Source organism: Bipolaris sorokiniana (genome assembly GCF_000338995.1).
Source record: "Bipolaris sorokiniana ND90Pr unplaced genomic scaffold COCSAscaffold_11, whole genome shotgun sequence".
Classification (NCBI taxonomy): domain Eukaryota; kingdom Fungi; phylum Ascomycota; class Dothideomycetes; order Pleosporales; family Pleosporaceae; genus Bipolaris; species Bipolaris sorokiniana.
In genome coordinates, this window is record NW_006911905.1 from 1,133,733 (window position 1) to 1,150,377 (window position 16,645).

The 16,645-nt window shown below is 50.7% G+C and overlaps 8 protein-coding genes across 8 annotated transcripts; 3 read left to right on the top strand and 5 right to left on the bottom strand.

Moving 5' to 3' along the window:
* Window positions 1–160: 160 nt before the first annotated feature.
* Window positions 161–2,181, top strand: COCSADRAFT_192193 (uncharacterized protein; the record flags this gene model as incomplete). Its single annotated transcript, XM_007704270.1, has 1 exon — window positions 161–2,181. The coding sequence occupies exon 1, from the start codon at window positions 439–441 to the stop codon at window positions 2,179–2,181; it is 1,743 nt and encodes a 580-aa protein (XP_007702460.1). The 5' UTR covers window positions 161–438.
* A 556-nt stretch (window positions 2,182–2,737) lies between these two features.
* Window positions 2,738–4,864, bottom strand: COCSADRAFT_183275 (uncharacterized protein). Its single transcript, XM_007704271.1, has 2 exons — window positions 4,714–4,864; window positions 2,738–4,598 (listed from the first exon to the last, which is right to left on the bottom strand). The coding sequence occupies exon 2, from the start codon at window positions 4,573–4,575 to the stop codon at window positions 2,941–2,943; it is 1,635 nt and encodes a 544-aa protein (XP_007702461.1). The 5' UTR covers window positions 4,576–4,598; window positions 4,714–4,864; the 3' UTR covers window positions 2,738–2,940.
* A 991-nt stretch (window positions 4,865–5,855) lies between these two features.
* Window positions 5,856–7,427, bottom strand: COCSADRAFT_38949 (uncharacterized protein). The gene is made up of 3 exons (XM_007703963.1): window positions 7,221–7,427; window positions 6,735–7,052; window positions 5,856–6,683 (listed from the first exon to the last, which is right to left on the bottom strand). Exons 1-3 carry the CDS (start codon window positions 7,272–7,274, stop codon window positions 6,129–6,131), a joined length of 927 nt encoding a protein of 308 aa, XP_007702153.1. The 5' UTR covers window positions 7,275–7,427; the 3' UTR covers window positions 5,856–6,128.
* Window positions 7,428–7,550: 123 nt separating this feature from the next.
* Window positions 7,551–8,714, bottom strand: COCSADRAFT_147652 (uncharacterized protein). The gene is made up of 3 exons (XM_007704272.1): window positions 8,572–8,714; window positions 8,376–8,523; window positions 7,551–8,320 (listed from the first exon to the last, which is right to left on the bottom strand). Exons 1-3 carry the CDS (start codon window positions 8,599–8,601, stop codon window positions 7,716–7,718), a joined length of 783 nt encoding a protein of 260 aa, XP_007702462.1. The 5' UTR covers window positions 8,602–8,714; the 3' UTR covers window positions 7,551–7,715.
* A 99-nt stretch (window positions 8,715–8,813) lies between these two features.
* COCSADRAFT_147653 (uncharacterized protein) lies at window positions 8,814–9,910 on the top strand. Its single transcript, XM_007704273.1, has 2 exons — window positions 8,814–8,888; window positions 8,942–9,910. Exons 1-2 carry the CDS (start codon window positions 8,826–8,828, stop codon window positions 9,671–9,673), a joined length of 795 nt encoding a protein of 264 aa, XP_007702463.1. The 5' UTR covers window positions 8,814–8,825; the 3' UTR covers window positions 9,674–9,910.
* A 411-nt stretch (window positions 9,911–10,321) lies between these two features.
* COCSADRAFT_343843 (uncharacterized protein) lies at window positions 10,322–11,314 on the bottom strand (the record flags this gene model as incomplete). Its single annotated transcript, XM_007704274.1, has 2 exons — window positions 10,322–10,909; window positions 10,940–11,314. The coding sequence occupies 2 exons, from the start codon at window positions 11,312–11,314 to the stop codon at window positions 10,322–10,324; spliced, it is 963 nt and encodes a 320-aa protein (XP_007702464.1).
* Window positions 11,315–12,665: 1,351 nt separating this feature from the next.
* Window positions 12,666–14,027, top strand: COCSADRAFT_38952 (uncharacterized protein). Its single transcript, XM_007703964.1, has 2 exons — window positions 12,666–12,874; window positions 12,925–14,027. The coding sequence occupies exons 1-2, from the start codon at window positions 12,768–12,770 to the stop codon at window positions 13,610–13,612; spliced, it is 795 nt and encodes a 264-aa protein (XP_007702154.1). The 5' UTR covers window positions 12,666–12,767; the 3' UTR covers window positions 13,613–14,027.
* A 17-nt stretch (window positions 14,028–14,044) lies between these two features.
* Window positions 14,045–15,848, bottom strand: COCSADRAFT_38954 (uncharacterized protein). The gene is made up of 5 exons (XM_007703965.1): window positions 15,821–15,848; window positions 15,636–15,693; window positions 15,176–15,578; window positions 15,057–15,129; window positions 14,045–15,006 (listed from the first exon to the last, which is right to left on the bottom strand). Exons 2-5 carry the CDS (start codon window positions 15,678–15,680, stop codon window positions 14,211–14,213), a joined length of 1,317 nt encoding a protein of 438 aa, XP_007702155.1. The 5' UTR covers window positions 15,681–15,693; window positions 15,821–15,848; the 3' UTR covers window positions 14,045–14,210.
* Window positions 15,849–16,645: the final 797 nt, after the last annotated feature.

Genomic DNA, 16,645 nt, shown 5'->3' on the forward strand with positions numbered 1-16,645 from the left:
TTTGCATGTTAGACGGGCAAATAGGACCTCGATCCCGTGCAGACTCGACGTAGGATTGGCTTACCCTGCTTGGCCGTTCTAGCCGTCGTCTGTTTAGCCCCAAGGCTTAGCAGAGCTTGTTTTCTGGTAGGGCCGGAGCGTTCCACTGGCGATCAACACTCGCCCGCCCGCTCACTCGCTGCGCCTGCCTTGGATTGCGCGTTCTCCAGTCTTACCGTGTACCTTACCCGGGCTTGCGCGGTATTTCTCCTCCTACACACGCCATGCCGTAGCCGCACTCAATGACACTGCGACTACCAGTATCAGCACCTAATTTTTAGCCCGTCCCCTTTGCGCTCCCTCCCCCTAGCCCCGTTGCGTCGAAACGCGCCCACCGTCCACCAAGCCCGTACGCCCTCGTCGACTTTGCGGCTAGACGCGCCGTCGCGTGTCGCAAGCATGCCGGAAGAGAAGGGTTCGGCGCCACCGGGCGTGCAGAATGGACAGGCGCACCCAACCGTGGAAAAGGACGAGTCTGCGAATGGCGCCAATGTCGAGTACCCAAAGCCGCAGAAGACGGATACGGCCGGCAGCAAGAAAAAGGGTCCCGAGGGAGGCTTCGACGACACGCCGGTACCGCGCGTTCCGCCTGGATACACGATCAAATTTACGCTGCATCGCGCCAACAACCTCCCTCTAGCTGACATCAACACCCTCTCGGCCGATCCCTTCATCGTCGCCCAGCTCATCACCAGCCTGCCCACACGACACAAGGAGGACCCGCCCCTGACCATGCGCACGCATACAGTGCGCCAGAGCACCGATCCAGTATGGAACTATGAATGGATAGTCGCCAACGTACCGGCGTCGGGCTTCAACTTCAAGTGCCGCATCTACGATGAGGACCCCGCAGACCACGACGATCGCCTCGGTAATGTCCATGTCGTCGTTCCTTCGATAAGCGAGAATTGGCCAGGCATACACGACCAGACGTATTCCATCAGGAAGCGCATGATCAGCAAGAGGGCGTATGCGCTGCGCGCTGTCGCGGTTTGCTTCGGAAAGGTGCATCACATGAGCGGAACACTCAACGTCAGCGTAGAGGTACTGGGCAGAACACAAGACGATAACGGAGGACGCACATACACAGTAGGACCGCAGTTCTGGATACGGCATTATTCGCCGCTACTCGGACGCCTGCTGGGCCAGAAAGAACCCAACAACGATGGCGAAGTGTCACGGCGAACTGGCAAGCAAAAACCGCAAAAGTACAATTTCCAGTCGAACCAGATGCAGCTGCGCGGCCCTGTGCCCGAGGCAATGTATCACCGCTTTGTCGAGTTTAAGCCTTTCGTTAAGAGCATGTTCACTGCAAAGGGCGCTAGGGGCTACATCCTCTCCAAAGCCCTACACCACCAACACGCCCGCGTCTACAACTTCGACCACGCGACGGAATTCCAAGTAATCCGCGAGCCCTGTAAAGAGTTCACACAAAAATTCCTCGAACTTGTCCACTACGACCAAGGCGGCCGCATCTTCACCTACGTCCTCACCCTTGACGCCTTATTCCGCTTCACCGAAACCGGCAAGGAATTCGGCATCGACATGCTCAGCAAACACACTATGCACAGCGACGTCGCGCCGTACATTGCTTTTTCTGGTGAATTCTTCATCCGCCGCCTCAAACACAAGGATCGCCGTCCCCCCGACGAAGGAGGAAACAACGTGTCCCACCCCCCTCACGACATCGAAGGCGGACCCCCCGACGAATCCCCCAAGAAAGACCCCGCTTACTACGAACTCGTCATCGACAACGACTCGGGCACCTACCGCCCCAACGCCGCGCTCCTCCCCCACCTAAAAACCTTCTTCGAATCAAACTTCCCTGGCCTCCACATCCGCACCCTCGACTGCCAGGGCGACGCAGAGAAAATGGCCGCTATGAAAGCGGAGCAGCGCGAGCGCAAGAAGAGAGAAGGGGATCCGGTCGTGTACACGCAGATTTCGCGATCTAGCAGCATGAGTAGTAGTGATGAGGAGGAGTTGGATCGCTTGGAGGCAGAGGGCGAAATGGCGCCGAAGCATTTGAGACATCAGATTCAGAGGGAGGCTGGGGCTAGGATGGATGCGCTTAAGGTGCATGCGAGGGGAAGGCCGGGGACGGCGGATGGGGGGGAGGCCAAGGTTGCTGGGGGTGGGTAGGAGGGGGTGGGGCATATGGGTGATGAGCGGGACGGGCACTTGAGCGGGCATTCATTTATCATTATTACTACTACTAACTTACTTACTTACTTACTACTTACTTACTATTATTATTCCTTTTGTGTAATTGGTAGCATTGTTACGTCGCATGTATATGTTTTTCTCTTCGTTATCTTGTAGCTATTTCAGCCTTGTTTTCTTTTTTCTTTTATTTGTGTAACTATACATGATTTTCAGCGCTTTTTGCATTTTCCTCTTTCTCAGCATTACACTTGAACACCATACATACGTAGTTAGTCGGTCGGAAAGAAGAAAGGAGAGAGAAAGAGAGAGGAGAGAAACATGGGATTCGCCCATGTTTTTTCTTGTTGGTGACTGGGTTGGGCTTATAGATACCCTTATTGGGGGGGGGGAGGGTTTCCCCAAATATTCTCGTATGTTTAGTCTTACAGCATAATTGTCGCATGCAAAGTTTATTCGTATCCCAAAAAAAGAAACTCGTCGAATGTTCAAGTTGAAACTAGTAATAAAAACTAACTAACTACATAGTAAAAGAGGTTCATATCAAACTACTCAGAAACCCAAGAAACCAAAAAAAAACTGATTGTTGAAATCCATTCAAGATCTCAATCTAGCATATCTATTATAATGTATAAGACTTCTTTTTTATGTCGTATGTCTAATATGTATTCATCATTTTGACCCAAAATACCCTAATAATATCCCGTCCCGTGCATGTCAAAAAAAAAACAGACAATGCTACAACTGCACCTGAAACTTGGGATTCGTCCTAATCCTTTCCCCGTAAAACCTAAACAGCACCGGCACTGGTATAAACGCCACGCCAATGAATCCCAAGAGTGTATTCCCCCAGCCCAGCCCCAATGAATCAAACATGGGCAGTCCTGCAAGCGGCAGGACCGCTCCAAAAAGCGATCTGAGCACCGTATTGGCCGCAATAACCGACGCAGCGTGCCGCGTAAACGCATCCACAAGATACGTCTGAATAGTCATCATCGACGTGAGACTACCTAGACCCACTGGCGCCATAGCAATGATAGGAACAATCCAGTGCACCTTATTCTTCGTCGTCCATCCGTATATGAAAATGCCGATGGGCAGACCAATCGCACCGGGCAGCGTCAGAATAAGCGGGAGACGATGCTCAGGCTTCGCTTTGCCTTGTGTTTGCTGCTTCTGCTTGATGTGGCGGTCGGAGTATGAGCCAATTAGCATGAGTCCGAGGATCATGCCAATGCCGATGCCTAGGTAGGCGAGACCGACGGAGCCCGAGGAGAATTTGTATTGACCCTCGAACACGAAGGTGATTGTTGTAAAGAAGAGGTACAAAATACCGTAGTTGACCGATATGTAGAGACACATTAGTAGGATGATGGGGGAGAAGAGGAGCATTTTCATCGGCCGGACGATAGCGCGGACGATGATTTCGCGGGGGGGAAGATCTTGTGCTAGTTTCGAGCGGAGATTGGTGTTTCCCGTTGATTTGATGAGGGATTTGGTCTTGCGAGCGAGGAGGATGGGGGCAAAGGTTTCACGGCCGACGACGAGGAAGAGGATGCCAAAGGCGCCACCGAAGATGGCCAGGATCCAGTAGACCCAGCGCCAGACAAGGTTTTCGACGAGGAAGCCTCCGGCGATGGGGCCGACGACGGGCCCGATAAGGGGACCAATGGACCAAACTGTCATTGCGCCTGCGCGCTGCTCGACGGGGAACATGTCTGCGATTGTGCCGCCGCCGAGTGTCAAGGGTGCAGAGCCTGCGCACCCGGCGAGGAAGCGGAAGGCGATGAGCATGCCCATTGAGTCGGAGACGGCGCAGGCAATGTTGAAGATGACGAAGAATACGCCACAGATGTTGTAGAGAGGCATGCGGCCGTAGAGTTCGGACATGGGTGCGATGACTAGGGGTCCGATGGCGAAGCCTAGAATGTACACTGACACGACAAATGCGGCCAGGACCCTTGATGTCTCGTGGAATGATCGCATTACGTACGGTACGCCGGGGGCGAAGAAGGAGGATGCAACTGGAGTGATCAGTGTCATGAGCCCGAGGGCGGCAACAATACTCCATTTCTTCTTCGCAGGCCAGTTTTGAGGGTTATTTGGGTCATCCGGCCCGTCCCAGTCTACAATGTTGGGGTCTTGTTCTTGTTCTTCTTGTGTCTGCATCGCATTCGACAGTGTTTGCTCGTTTGAATGTGTTGAATTTGTTGATGATGATCCGCTCTCGATGCCTTTCTCTGGATCATGAGCGAATGAATCTCCTGTTGTTTCTGTCTCTTTATGATGTGTTGGTTCATATACTTCTTTCATCTGTTCGTTTTGGTGGTCTTGTGTGTCCCGTGTAGGGTCTGGCGAGGCTGGTGTTGCCATTATGAAACTTGGATGTGAACTGACTGTAACGTTGTAAGCACATTGTATTGAACAGACGCACTTTCACACTGCCATGATGTATGAATCAGTATGGAAAGACTGCCTTGAATAGGCGTGCCTAGAATGAACAAGCCTTACCGAACGTTAGTTGTACCACGGAGTGGACGTAAGCAGCTGCAAATCGTCAAGTCTAGCGGAAACTTGCAAATCAGTTCTTAGAAAACCCTAGCACTAAAGTTTCCCTTACTGGACAATACTTGGAGGCTACTTAATAAAGGCGAAGAGAGGTGTACATGGACTAAGAATTGGCAGGCGGCGTAATTCACGGACACAAGACCGTGCGACCCTCCGCAGCGAAGGGTAGCACGCCCGGACTTAAGTATAGGGGCGGAACACATGCGGGTGATCGCATGTCTGCATGTGGCATATTAGTGGAGATTTGCCCTACCTTGGGCTACGTTGTGTCGTCATGTCCGCAGTGAAAGCGAAACCTGTAGAAGTGGAGGCGAAGGCATAACGTATGCTAGTCACTGCAATACAATAAGCACATAAATAACCTTCCATGGAGGGTGAAGGATTGCCGTTTTGGCCGTGATGCTCTTTGATTAGCATGTTGGGCTTCGCAGTGCCGGGCTGTGACTTGCTCCAAGCACCGCGCGGAGGGTCGGAGGGTCGGAGGGTCGTAGGATTCTCGACTACTCCCTACTCGAGATTAAGCGATGCGGATCTCCCCAGACTTGGACATGAATTTGATGCGTGAGTCCGGACGAACTAAAGAATCATTAATATTCACATGTATTCCGGTAACCTGGCTTCAGGTGCGTGGACGAATGTACGGCCGTCCAAAGTTGATGCTGATGGCTCGATATCTGACATTGCCCAGTACCTAAATTTACACAGTGCCTTAATCTGACATACTAATGTCACTTGCTTATTGATGGGATGTGAAGGCAATGTCCACTCACTGCTGTCCGGAGCGAGAGCCCGTGCCGTTTGTGTTGTATGGAGTTGACGATCGCGAACAGATGGTCTTTGGGGGCCGTTGTTTTGCGCTAATCCCAAATAGCTAGTCAGGTGGTAGTCGAGGAAAGCTCAATGGATAGTTATACGCGAATAAACGTTCGATGCTTGCCCCGCAGTTTTTCGTATAGCAGGTTGTCCCACAGACAATGAACAAGGGTCTCTAATCCCTTCCGTCGTATCCGTGTTTACGCAACTGTCAACTTCAAGAAGCCATCTTGAAATCCACTTCGGCAGAACGTGTTAATAACAGAGTTTAACCCTTGGCAGTCGTGTTGAATAGTAAGGACTATGAATCAGTGCAGACCAATGTTTGTGGTGGAAATAAAGTTGACGGATAGTCGTAAGCGCAATACAAAATGCTGACATCTTATCTTACATAGCAGAAGACCCATGGAAGAAAACAAGAACATCGGTGTCAAGACCAGACCGAAATCCGAAGCAAGCGTAAAGGAAAGCATATTGCGTACTTTGCGGCATGTCATTGCAAACGGGGTCCGACCTCAACAAAATGACTTTGAAATACACTACCTCTATCCCTTATTCATGACTTTCCGCCAGCCAAACTCCTCCTTCCATCCTAGCATATCTTTCATCTTCCCATTGCAAATAGGTGAATCCCGATCTCCCATCTTTCGGATAATCTGCACTGTGGGACATGCTTTTCTCAGCCACTCTTCAATGCTTCCCTCCGACTCTGGTATCGTAGTCTCATCATTCACTGCATTAAATATTTGAAATCCTAGTCCATTCGTCTGTAAACAAGCGTGGATAATGCCTGCCAAATCTCTCGCATCCGTGTAGCTCCACGCATGGACTTTGAAGTCCTGCGGCCTTGTCAGATATGCTTCGAACTTTTTAGCGTGATTCTCAGGCTCAATGACGGCCGAGATGCGCAGGCAATAGATGTCCACACTTGGGAAGCGACGGGCGAATGAAGCTGCAGTTTGTTCCATACAGAGTTTCGAGGTGGCGTAGACATCCATTGGCTGTGTAGGCGTGTCCTCGGTTATAGGGAAATGTGCATAATCGACGTCACCTTCTGCATAGGTAACGCCATAAGCGGTGATGCTCGAAGCCAGGATGATCTTTTTATATGATCAGCGATTTTCTTGTCATTCTCAAAAAGACTGTTATACCTTCTTGATTCCAAGCTTGCAAGCTGCTTCGATAACATTGTATGAGCCCATTGTGTTAATTCGAAACGTCTCGTTGTCTGGAATCCTCATTGGCTGTGGTATGCCAGCAAAATGCACAACTGCATCTGGTGTCTTGACTGGTTCCATGAATGGTTCGCTGACGCGGAAATGACAAGACAGACTATTGAACGCCTGTGCGCCATCTGTCAAGTCCGCCTTTAATGTGTACACATCTGGATTGTTCAATGGTGTCACATCGACATTGAGAATCTCATGACCATGAGACAGAAGCCCAGATATGGCATGGCGGCCTGCTACCTATAAGGTGTGCATAGTCAGCAGAATCCAAGTAGGAGGAGATTCATAACCTCATATATCTGTACTCTTGGAAATCTCGAAGACACATGTCAGGGCCCGAGTGCCCTATACATGCCAAGAAAATCTAGGATGCCAAAAATCATAACGAAGTGAATTAAATGCACATACCCCGGAGCCACCCGTGAAAACAATTCGCTTTCTTGATGTTGAGCTAGTTGGCATTGCGCTAGGGTGAATATGCTTGCGAGAGAGGGAGGGAGATAGTGAGACAGTAGACGTATGTGTCTGAATAAGAACCTTTGAAGTTGCAGGTGAGATGGTGATGCTGATTTCGTTGCAGATTTGTCACTCCCAGCACGTTTTTTGCAAGCGGAGTAGTACCCCAGCGTTGTACAGAGTCGTGAGTTCCCCGCGTGCCAGCGGAGTTTCCCCACTTTGTCTCCGTCGGCCCCTTGGCTCAGAGATCAGCGCCAGTTGTAGATGCGCAATACACCAGTTGCTAATATCAGTGGTACTGCAAAAGATACACAGTTGAATAAGAACAGGAAATAACACAGCCAGACTGTTGGTGGTACATTCATTCATGTCTTTCATTTAGAATTCGGCTTCTAATTGGCCGCGGTTTCTTCCGTCATGATGTTCGTCTTTCTACCATGAACAGACCTACACAGTCTGCGTGCCATATCCCCTGATCCTGTCTGCAAAGGCCCAGCTCTGGTTCTCCAGCTTCACGTTCTCGTCTAATTCTACACCCTCCTTGGTCACGACTGCAATCGAGTACTTGTCCATACTCCTAGCATCCCTGTAGAAGAGAACCTTCATACACTCCTTGATCTTCTCCACTGCCTGCTCCTTTGTGACGTTCTCCACAGCAGCCTCGTCTGGCAATATGGTCCTCAAAATCGGCTGGGCGAGATGTGCACCGAAACCTGTGGCTAACGATGGCGACGTGAATGTGGTACCGAGGAGATCTGCACTTGCAAGGAAGGGCTTCGACTCGCCATCCATACCGACAATGAGCAAGTGGTTCCACAGTGGGTCGAACTTGGATCGGCGGTTGTACATGACTTTGGCGAGGTAGGTGTGGAGGTTCTTCGCATTGAGCGAGTTCTCAGAAGAAGAGTAATTCTCGCGAATGTCCAGAGAGTTCAGAAGGCGGTCGATGTACTGCATGTCCGAGACGTCGCCGCCGAAACCCACGACTACCTCATCGTTGAACTTTCGTAGACGCTTGACGTCGGTGAAACGGGCGAGAGATCCGTATGAAGCTGGGCAACAGAATTAGCAAGGCTATCCTCTATTGCTCACTATGTTATGTCATACCCAGGTTGTCCGCCGCAATGACTACGCCATCCTTGAACTTGGCCGCGAGTACTGAGGTACCGGTAACAATCGGGCTCTGAGTGTGCTGATTTGGGCCATCGGATGAGAAGTGTGAGGGATCATAAGCACCGTAAACATCGTCTCTAGGCTGTGATGCATTAGTACTACTGTTATTGGCGGCGGGTGGAAGACGTACACGGCCCCATGCCTGTGGAAGGTGGTTCATGTTTGGGATGTTTTTGTTGAAGCTCAGGATATTACGGAGACAGCGATTCGAGGCCGAGATTGCAACCTGATATCTCAAAGTGGGCGAGAAGGCGAAGCTGTCGTGACGGTGCGTGTGGGCAGTCGGTGGTTGCGCAGCTCGCCTGCCAAGAGATAGACTTGGCCCAAGCTCCGTATACTCAACCCAGCTACAGACGATCGCTCATGAGCATTGTGCACTCCAAGATGCTTGGAATTGATTATCCAGATAGTGATGAGGAAGAGGTCGTACCGGCGACGAAGCCAGAGGTGAGACTCACAAATGTCCCCAAAGGGCTTCGACCGCTACTAATATAGAGTTGACCAACATTCCTGCGACAGTTGCGCCTGCGCCAGCCCCAGAACCACCCTCTGCACCTCCTCCACCTCTCGAGCAACCTTCTGCTTCCCAAGGACCAGTTAGCGGACCCTCGCAAGGACCGACTGCAACACCACCTCCCACTGACAATGGCCCACCGGACGATGCTGTTCCAGGCTCACCATTTACAACAACCCGCGCCTTGATCCAGAACCTCACCTTACCTACCGTACCAAACTTCGATATACCACCTTCACCTCCCGGATCGCCGCCCCAAAAAGCGACCAAGAAATTTGCGCAGTTTCTTGAACTCAAGAAGAAGAACCAACACTTCAACCACCGCTTGGAAAGCTCGTCCGTACTGCGCGACCCAGGCCATTCTCAGAAGTTGCTGGATTTTGCAGGAATAACTGAGGAGGAATCTTATGCATCCACGCTTTCAGACGACGTCGCTATACCGACAAGTTTCCCACCCTGGGCCTACATGGAGGAACTCAAGGCTTCGCAGAAGCAACTTGCAAAAGCGAAGGAGCAGGAAAAGTCAAAGGCACCAAGAAAAGCTCTTGATTTTGTCTCTGCAACCTTCAGTGAAGCAGATACCCCGTCCATGTCCACCTCTGGAAAACGCAAGGAATTGGAACATAGAGGAAGAGATAATGCGAGTTCCAGAAGCATGTTAAAGAGTAGATCGAGGTCACCAAAGAGGAGAAGGTCGAAGTCTAGGGACAGGGAATAGAGATTCGAGCATCATCGCGGTCCATGTACATTAGCGATGAGATGCAGGAACTCTAGTCCAAACCCGTGGAGTTAGACAGGAATGTATAGAAACTATACGTATTTGAGCGAACATAGAAGGTTGTTACTTCATGCCTGTAGCATGTCAACTCTTCTCAGCGATATACGCTGCAATATTGATATTACAAAACGTAGTTATACATAGCAAACTTGCACCTCTAATCCATCATCTCCGGCTACTCTTTCACAATTTACGAAGCTGTCTCGCCGTATCATCCATAGCAATGTATGAGAATGTCATTGCCGGTGCCAGCTTAGCCCCAGGCACTGGATACCTTCTCCCCATCACGCTCGCAGTCGTGTTTCCCGCCGCATACAGTCCCATAATCGGCTTGCCATCTTCCGCCAGCACATGCGCAAAATCGTCCGTCAATAGACCGCCTTTTGTTCCGAGGTCCCCGGGATATAGTCTGACAGCGATGAAGGGTGCTTCTGCAATATAGCCCAGGTTGGGATTTGGTTTATGGTGTAGATCGCCAAAGAAGTTGTCTTAGGGATTCTCTCTTCGAAAGTCCTCGTCGACACCATTGTTTGCAAAGGCGTTGAAACGGGTGATTATATTTTGTAAATTCGTTAGGTCTACATTGATTTACTTGGCTAGACCTGCGATACTGTCGTCTTTGTAAATGAGCCCATTCTCAATCGCCCACTGTGGTATATACCGTGGACCGAACTGGCCGAGAATATACTTGTCGCGGTGTCTTGCATCAATGATGATCCACGAGGGTGCAGCTAAAGTGGCTTCATGGCGTTTGTTCATTATCTTACCGAAATCATCGTAGTCTAAGGCTTCGTTCAGGTAGCGGTGACCATCTCTTTCAACCACAACACCCACCACCGCTTCCTTCTCGTCAGTCACAAGCTCCACCAACTTGCTTCCCCTCCACATCTCCATGCCTTGCTGCTTATTCATATAAAGCAATTGTCCAATCAGTGACTTGCCCAATGTCACCGGCTTTTGGCCAGCCAAAACCTGAACCGCCAATCTGGCTACAACAACACTGACTTTGAGGAAATCTTGGAGATGAGCGCCCATGCGAAACATGTGAGGGCTTTTGTTGGCGTAAACGATAAAGTTGGGACCGGGTGGAAGCCTAATCATAGACCGCCAATCTTTCAGCTTCTTAAGATCAAAAACTTTGCCCTCAATCACACGACCTAGAGGCTTGGAACCTGGCTACAGTGAGTGATGATTAGGCTATCTTACGCTGGCGTGCCACTTAAATCCGCCATCCTCCAAGAATTTTACCATCTTCGGACTCTCGTTGAGGAATGCTAGTTTCCTCTCCTTCGTACTGGACTGTGTGTTTGGTGGTACGACTGCTTCGAGGTAGGTAAGAGCTTCCTCCGGGCTACCTTCCATGCCTGCTGCTTTCGAAACATGGTTGTTCGGGACCCAGAGCGTACCCCCAGAGTATGTACTGGATCCGCCGATCGTAAATGTCTTTTCGACTACCAATGGTTCCAGACCGTGATGCTTTGCACGTAACGTTGCTGTGAGCCCACCTGCACCCGAACTGACTATGACGACGTCGGGCACTTTGTCAAAGTCATTCTCTTTTATTGCCCTGACAATTGCCATAGGGGCTCCGAAATGCCCTCTTTAGATTCCTAAATGGGCATTTCGGGCGATTGGTCGCCTGGGTCTCGACAATGTGCCGCGGAATCTCACGATCATGGTGGAGTTCATCTCTTATGCTGTTTCGAACTCAATGAATGGTGTGTTCCATAAGACAAATCTTGGGGAGGGCAAAAGGTAGAGTCTCATTGAGCTCACGGTTTTGCTATAACGCTGAGGCCCATATTGGGGGCGTACCGGATGGCCGGCTTTAGTAACACAACTTAGGGGCCTTGCCGTCTTACGGGCGAGAGAATCTAGGAAGCGGACGAAATACTCTATACTACAGAGGGGTTATAAAGTTCGGCAGTGGGCTTAGTTCTGGTATCGACCTGGTTCCAGACGTGACTGGTGCAGTCATGCATGGCTAGAACGGCAAACAGCTGACGTATCCCAGAGTAGCAAGTGATGCGATTCTATGCGGATATTGTTAGGATAATCTGGTTTGCTAATCAAGCTTCTACGGGAGTCTAGATTAGTATATTTACAGCGCTCCTTTGATCTTAATCTGTATCGTTGAGGTAAGCAGGGCACGGGGGTGCTGAACTAACGTCTGGTTGAGGGTTAGACTGCACTAGGAGAGCTGATAGCTGGCGTGTAGCACCGCGAAAATTGACTATACAGTACTGGTGACTCAATTGCAGCGCTGGTACCAAGTGTAAGTGAGATGCTTGCGTAGTAATGAGGATGGAAGAAGTCGTGAGGGCACTCACTACTACCATGCTCGTGCGTGCAACGCACCGAACCGCCGAAGACAGCTTTGCTGAGAACGAGAGTGTAGTGCCACATAGAATAATGATTTCGAATTTATAGGAAGAGTGAATCGCTCATTTTACCAAAACTTCACCAACTTTGACTACTTAACGACTACTATAAGGTGCCTATTAAAGTTCTGTCTGGAGCTCAAAGCTCCACAAGACAAGATAGGAACATTCGTATGGGGAGATGATTCTCCCAAACGGATTGGCCTTAAACAGCGAATCGCTCACGTATTCCACTATTCAATATGTTACAGTAGTATGTACTGATTATGTCTAATCTTTAGTTTATGTTTACAACTAATGATAGAAAAGCTCCAGTACAGGGTGTAGAAGTTGTAGATAGGTACAGATGCCATAAGCATACAAAAGTGCAGAGCAAAACCTGGGTTACTCTATTCAACGGATCCCTGCAGTGAAGCAGAATGTACATGACAATCATAGTGAAATCAACTTGATCTGAAATCATAAAGCTGCACGCCCTCACCACATTAGCGCCAAGACATTAGCGCATGGAAGCTCCCAGGCACTCGAGCTCCGCGTACTACAGCTTCATCACCCAAAACCAGAATCGCCGGCCGACTGAGATACGACGCTCTTAACCACTCACACATAATCTCTTTGTACCTCTTGTCCAGTTCCAATCCCTAGATAACGCAATGGCTGCACTCTACACAGGTGCACCTCCACAAGGCGGCCCAGGCTACTCGTTCAAGCAAACCCCCACAACTGTCTCATCCGGCGAGCGGCAACATGGTTTTTACCCGTACGTACGTCCAAGAATACTCATATGACATTATACTAAACAGTCGACAGGTACACCGACAACGGCGGCTCAACGCTGGGCATCTCCGGCGCCGACTTCGCCATCCTCGCCGGCGACACACGCTCGACATCCGGCTACAACATCAACACACGCTACGCACCCAAGCTCTTCAAGATCGGCGGCGAAGGCTCCGACAGCAAGGGCGCCAGGATAGTCCTCTCAGTCGTAGGCTTCGCAGCCGATGCCCACGCCCTCAAGGAACGCCTCGACACCATCGTCAAGATGTACAAGTACCAGCACGGCAAACCCATGACCGTCTCGGCATGTGCACAGCGACTCAGCCACATTCTATACAACAAGCGCTTCTTCCCTTACTACGTACACGCTATCCTGGGTGGTTTGGATGAAGACGGCAAGGGCGCCCTGTACTCGTACGATCCCGTCGGCAGCTACGAGCGCGAACAATGTAGGGCAGCCGGTGCGGCTGCATCCCTCATCATGCCTTTCTTGGACAATCAGGTCAACTTCAAGAACATGTACGAGCCCGGTAGCGGAGTGGGCCACGAACTCAAGTCGAAACAAGCAGAGCCGCTGCCTAGGGACCACGTCGAGGATCTGGTGCGGGACGCTTTTACGAGTGCTGTTGAGAGACACATTGAGGTTGGTGACGGGTTGCAGATGATGATTATCACGAAGGAGGGCATAGCTGAGACCTACACCCCGCTCAAGAGGGATTAAGGGCTTGGTTTTATGGGTGAGGAGGGGTATATTCACGAACATGATGACTTTAAGAGTGCAGAGCAACATGTACGAATAAACATAGCACTTGCTACTTTAGATGATGATCAGGGCCTAGTCATTCTACCAATTACAAGGCTGGTTCAGTACCACTTTGCTCCAACCTTTCTGACGACTCGCACGGGTTTCTTTTTTCCTTTTCCAGGCCGTTCAGTGTACCGACTGCGGATAAAGGCCATTGTGGCATATCCATATGTCGTAGGCACTCATTTGAGAAGACGTAGTAAGTAGGTTTGCTAACGCAAATGTACAGCTGCATCGTTCATTCGTATGCAGACAAGCGGTACAGCTCCACTTCTTGTTAATAAAGCACTTGATCATATAGTAGGGTTATCACAAGACATCGGATCTCAGACACAAATATTAAAAAGCCACAGGACTATGCAAGACGAGTACTACACAATTGGTATATCATTTCATTTCATTTCATTTCGTACATATGATTGTCCTCCGACATCAAATTCTATTATTCATAGCGATTTTGTTTTCCCTAGGACGCGCAAAGGTTCATCCTAGTCACACTCTGCACATGACGTGCTTACAGGTTAATGGCAGTCCTGAAGTTGTTGCCAGCGTAGATGGCATTGTCACCAAGCTCCTCCTCGATGCGGAGAATCTGGTTGAGTTTGGCGAGACGCTCAGATCGAGCTGGCGCACCAGTCTTGATCTGACCAGCTCGCAGACCGACGACAATGTCAGCAATGGTGACATCTTCAGTCTCACCAGAGCGGTGGGAGACCATAACTCCCCAGCCGGCACCGAAAGCGTCCTTGGCAGCCTGGATGGCCTCGGTGATGGTACCAATCTGGTTGACCTTGAGGAGAAGGGCGTTGCAGGACTTGAGCTCGATAGCCTTCTTGATGAACTCAGGGTTGGTGACAGTCAGATCGTCACCAACAATCTGGAAGTCGGAAGTCTTGAAGAAGTAAGACCAGGCCTCCCAGTCATCCTCAGCGAAGGGGTCCTCGATGCTGACAATGGGGTACTTCTCGGCCAGAGACTTGTACAGCTCGGCGAGTTGCTCGTATGTGAGCCACTTGCTCTTATCGCTGTCGGGGTTCTTGAAGTCAAGGTCGTACTTCTTCTCCTCGGCCTTGTAGAACTCGCTGGATGCAACATCCATGGCGATCTTGATCTTGCCAGTGTAACCAGCCTCCTCAATGGCCTTGGTGATGAGGTCAAGGGCCTCCTCAGGGGTCTGAATATCGGGGGCAACACCACCCTCGTCACCAACGTTTCCAGCAGATTGGCCGTAGGTCTTCTTGGCAAGGGACTTGAGCTTCTGGTAGACTTCGGCACCTTGGCGCATAGCCTCGGAGAAGGTAGGAGCCTCACTGCAGGGTGTTAGCTAGGTATATGCGTGCACGCATTGCAGTGAGCTTACCTTGGGACAATCATGAATTCTTGGAAAGCAAGACGACCACCGGCGTGCGAGCCACCGTTGAGAACGTTTTGGACTGTTTTGTCAGCTAGGGAGTTTCCAGTCAGACTCGAAGAACTTACAGGGTACGGGAAGGACGTAGGGCTTCTTGGTGCCAGCCAAGTCGGAGATGTGTGCGTAGAGAGGGACACCCTTCTCGGCAGCAGCGGCCTTTGCGATAGCCATTGAGACACCGAGGATGGCGTTAGCGCCCAGGTTGGTCTTGTTCTTGGTGCCATCAAGCTTGTTAAGGAAAGCATCTACGGCAGATTGGTCCTTAACGTCGAGCTTCTCCTTGATGAGGGCGGGGGCAATGGTGTCGTTGACGTTGGCAACAGCCTTGGTGACACCCTTGCCGCCCCACTTTGACTTGTCGCCATCGCGGAGTTCGCAGGCCTCGTGGGAGCCGGTCGAGGCACCAGAGGGGACAATGGCACGGTGAAGACCGGTCTCAGTGACGATGTCAACCTCGACGGTAGGGTTACCCTTTGGGAGAGTTAGTGATGAGGTTGAGTTGGAGGGGGGGGCGTGGCGTGATCATACGCGAGAGTCGTAGACAGAGCGGGCGTGGATCTTGGTGATGGCCATGGTGACTGCAATGCTGATGGCAAGTTAATTGATGAGACTAGAGAGGCAGAGGGATGGAGCAGAAGATAAGTAGAGAGGACGGATGCGCGGGTCACAAAGTCCGGCCGCGGATAAGATGTGGAGCAGAAATTTCGACTTACTAGGAGTATGTAAAAGCTCAGGTCGGTGTTGTTTTGTTTGGGTGGGGTGTTCCAGAGCTTATAAGCCCGGCAAGGTTTGGAGGGGTCGTTGAGCAGATTCAGCCCCGCTATGACGCTGCCGCCTCATTGGCAGCCACGGCCTCTCTCGTAAGAGCATGCAGCAACATTATCACAGAAGCCATCGAGGGGGGGAGAGCCGCGCAGGCATCCCGTGGAAAGCAATGGAATCTACCCGGCAGAGGCCCATTGAGAGCCTCCCGGTGAAGATTAATGCACGGGAGATCGCCTCGCTTACCTATGTCTAGTTTGCCGTGCTATGCTCCATGCTCGAGAGGACATGGCTGAATCTATGCTGACATGCTGTGGCATCGGCTGGCACCATGCCGTCTCTCAATGGCCATGCGTGGGTACTGACTACGCTTGTGAATGGGTTCCGGCCTTTTTGGTATCGTGAAACTTTGTTACCTCAGTTTATACCGCAGGCTAAGGCGAGTCCAAGGGGCGCCAAGGCAGTCATCCGGTGAGGCTGCTTGACTGCTTCACATCTCACACAGGAAGAAGTGGAGCCGGCATGAGATTGCTTTTTAAGAGTCTGAAAATCCATAGCCAGATAGGCACGGCGGCTGAAACGAGCTCTTGATCAACGCTTTGGAAACACGAGTACCCTCTTCACCATTGCGGAGATCCACACATATCAAACCTTGCTTCTATGGCTTGCTGCATAGGCAGACGAAGGCTGCTTCTCTGGAGCATGACCAGAAAATCCACACTACGGGTTAAGAATTGAGTCATGTATCGAAAAATCTAGAGATGGAACTTTCGGAA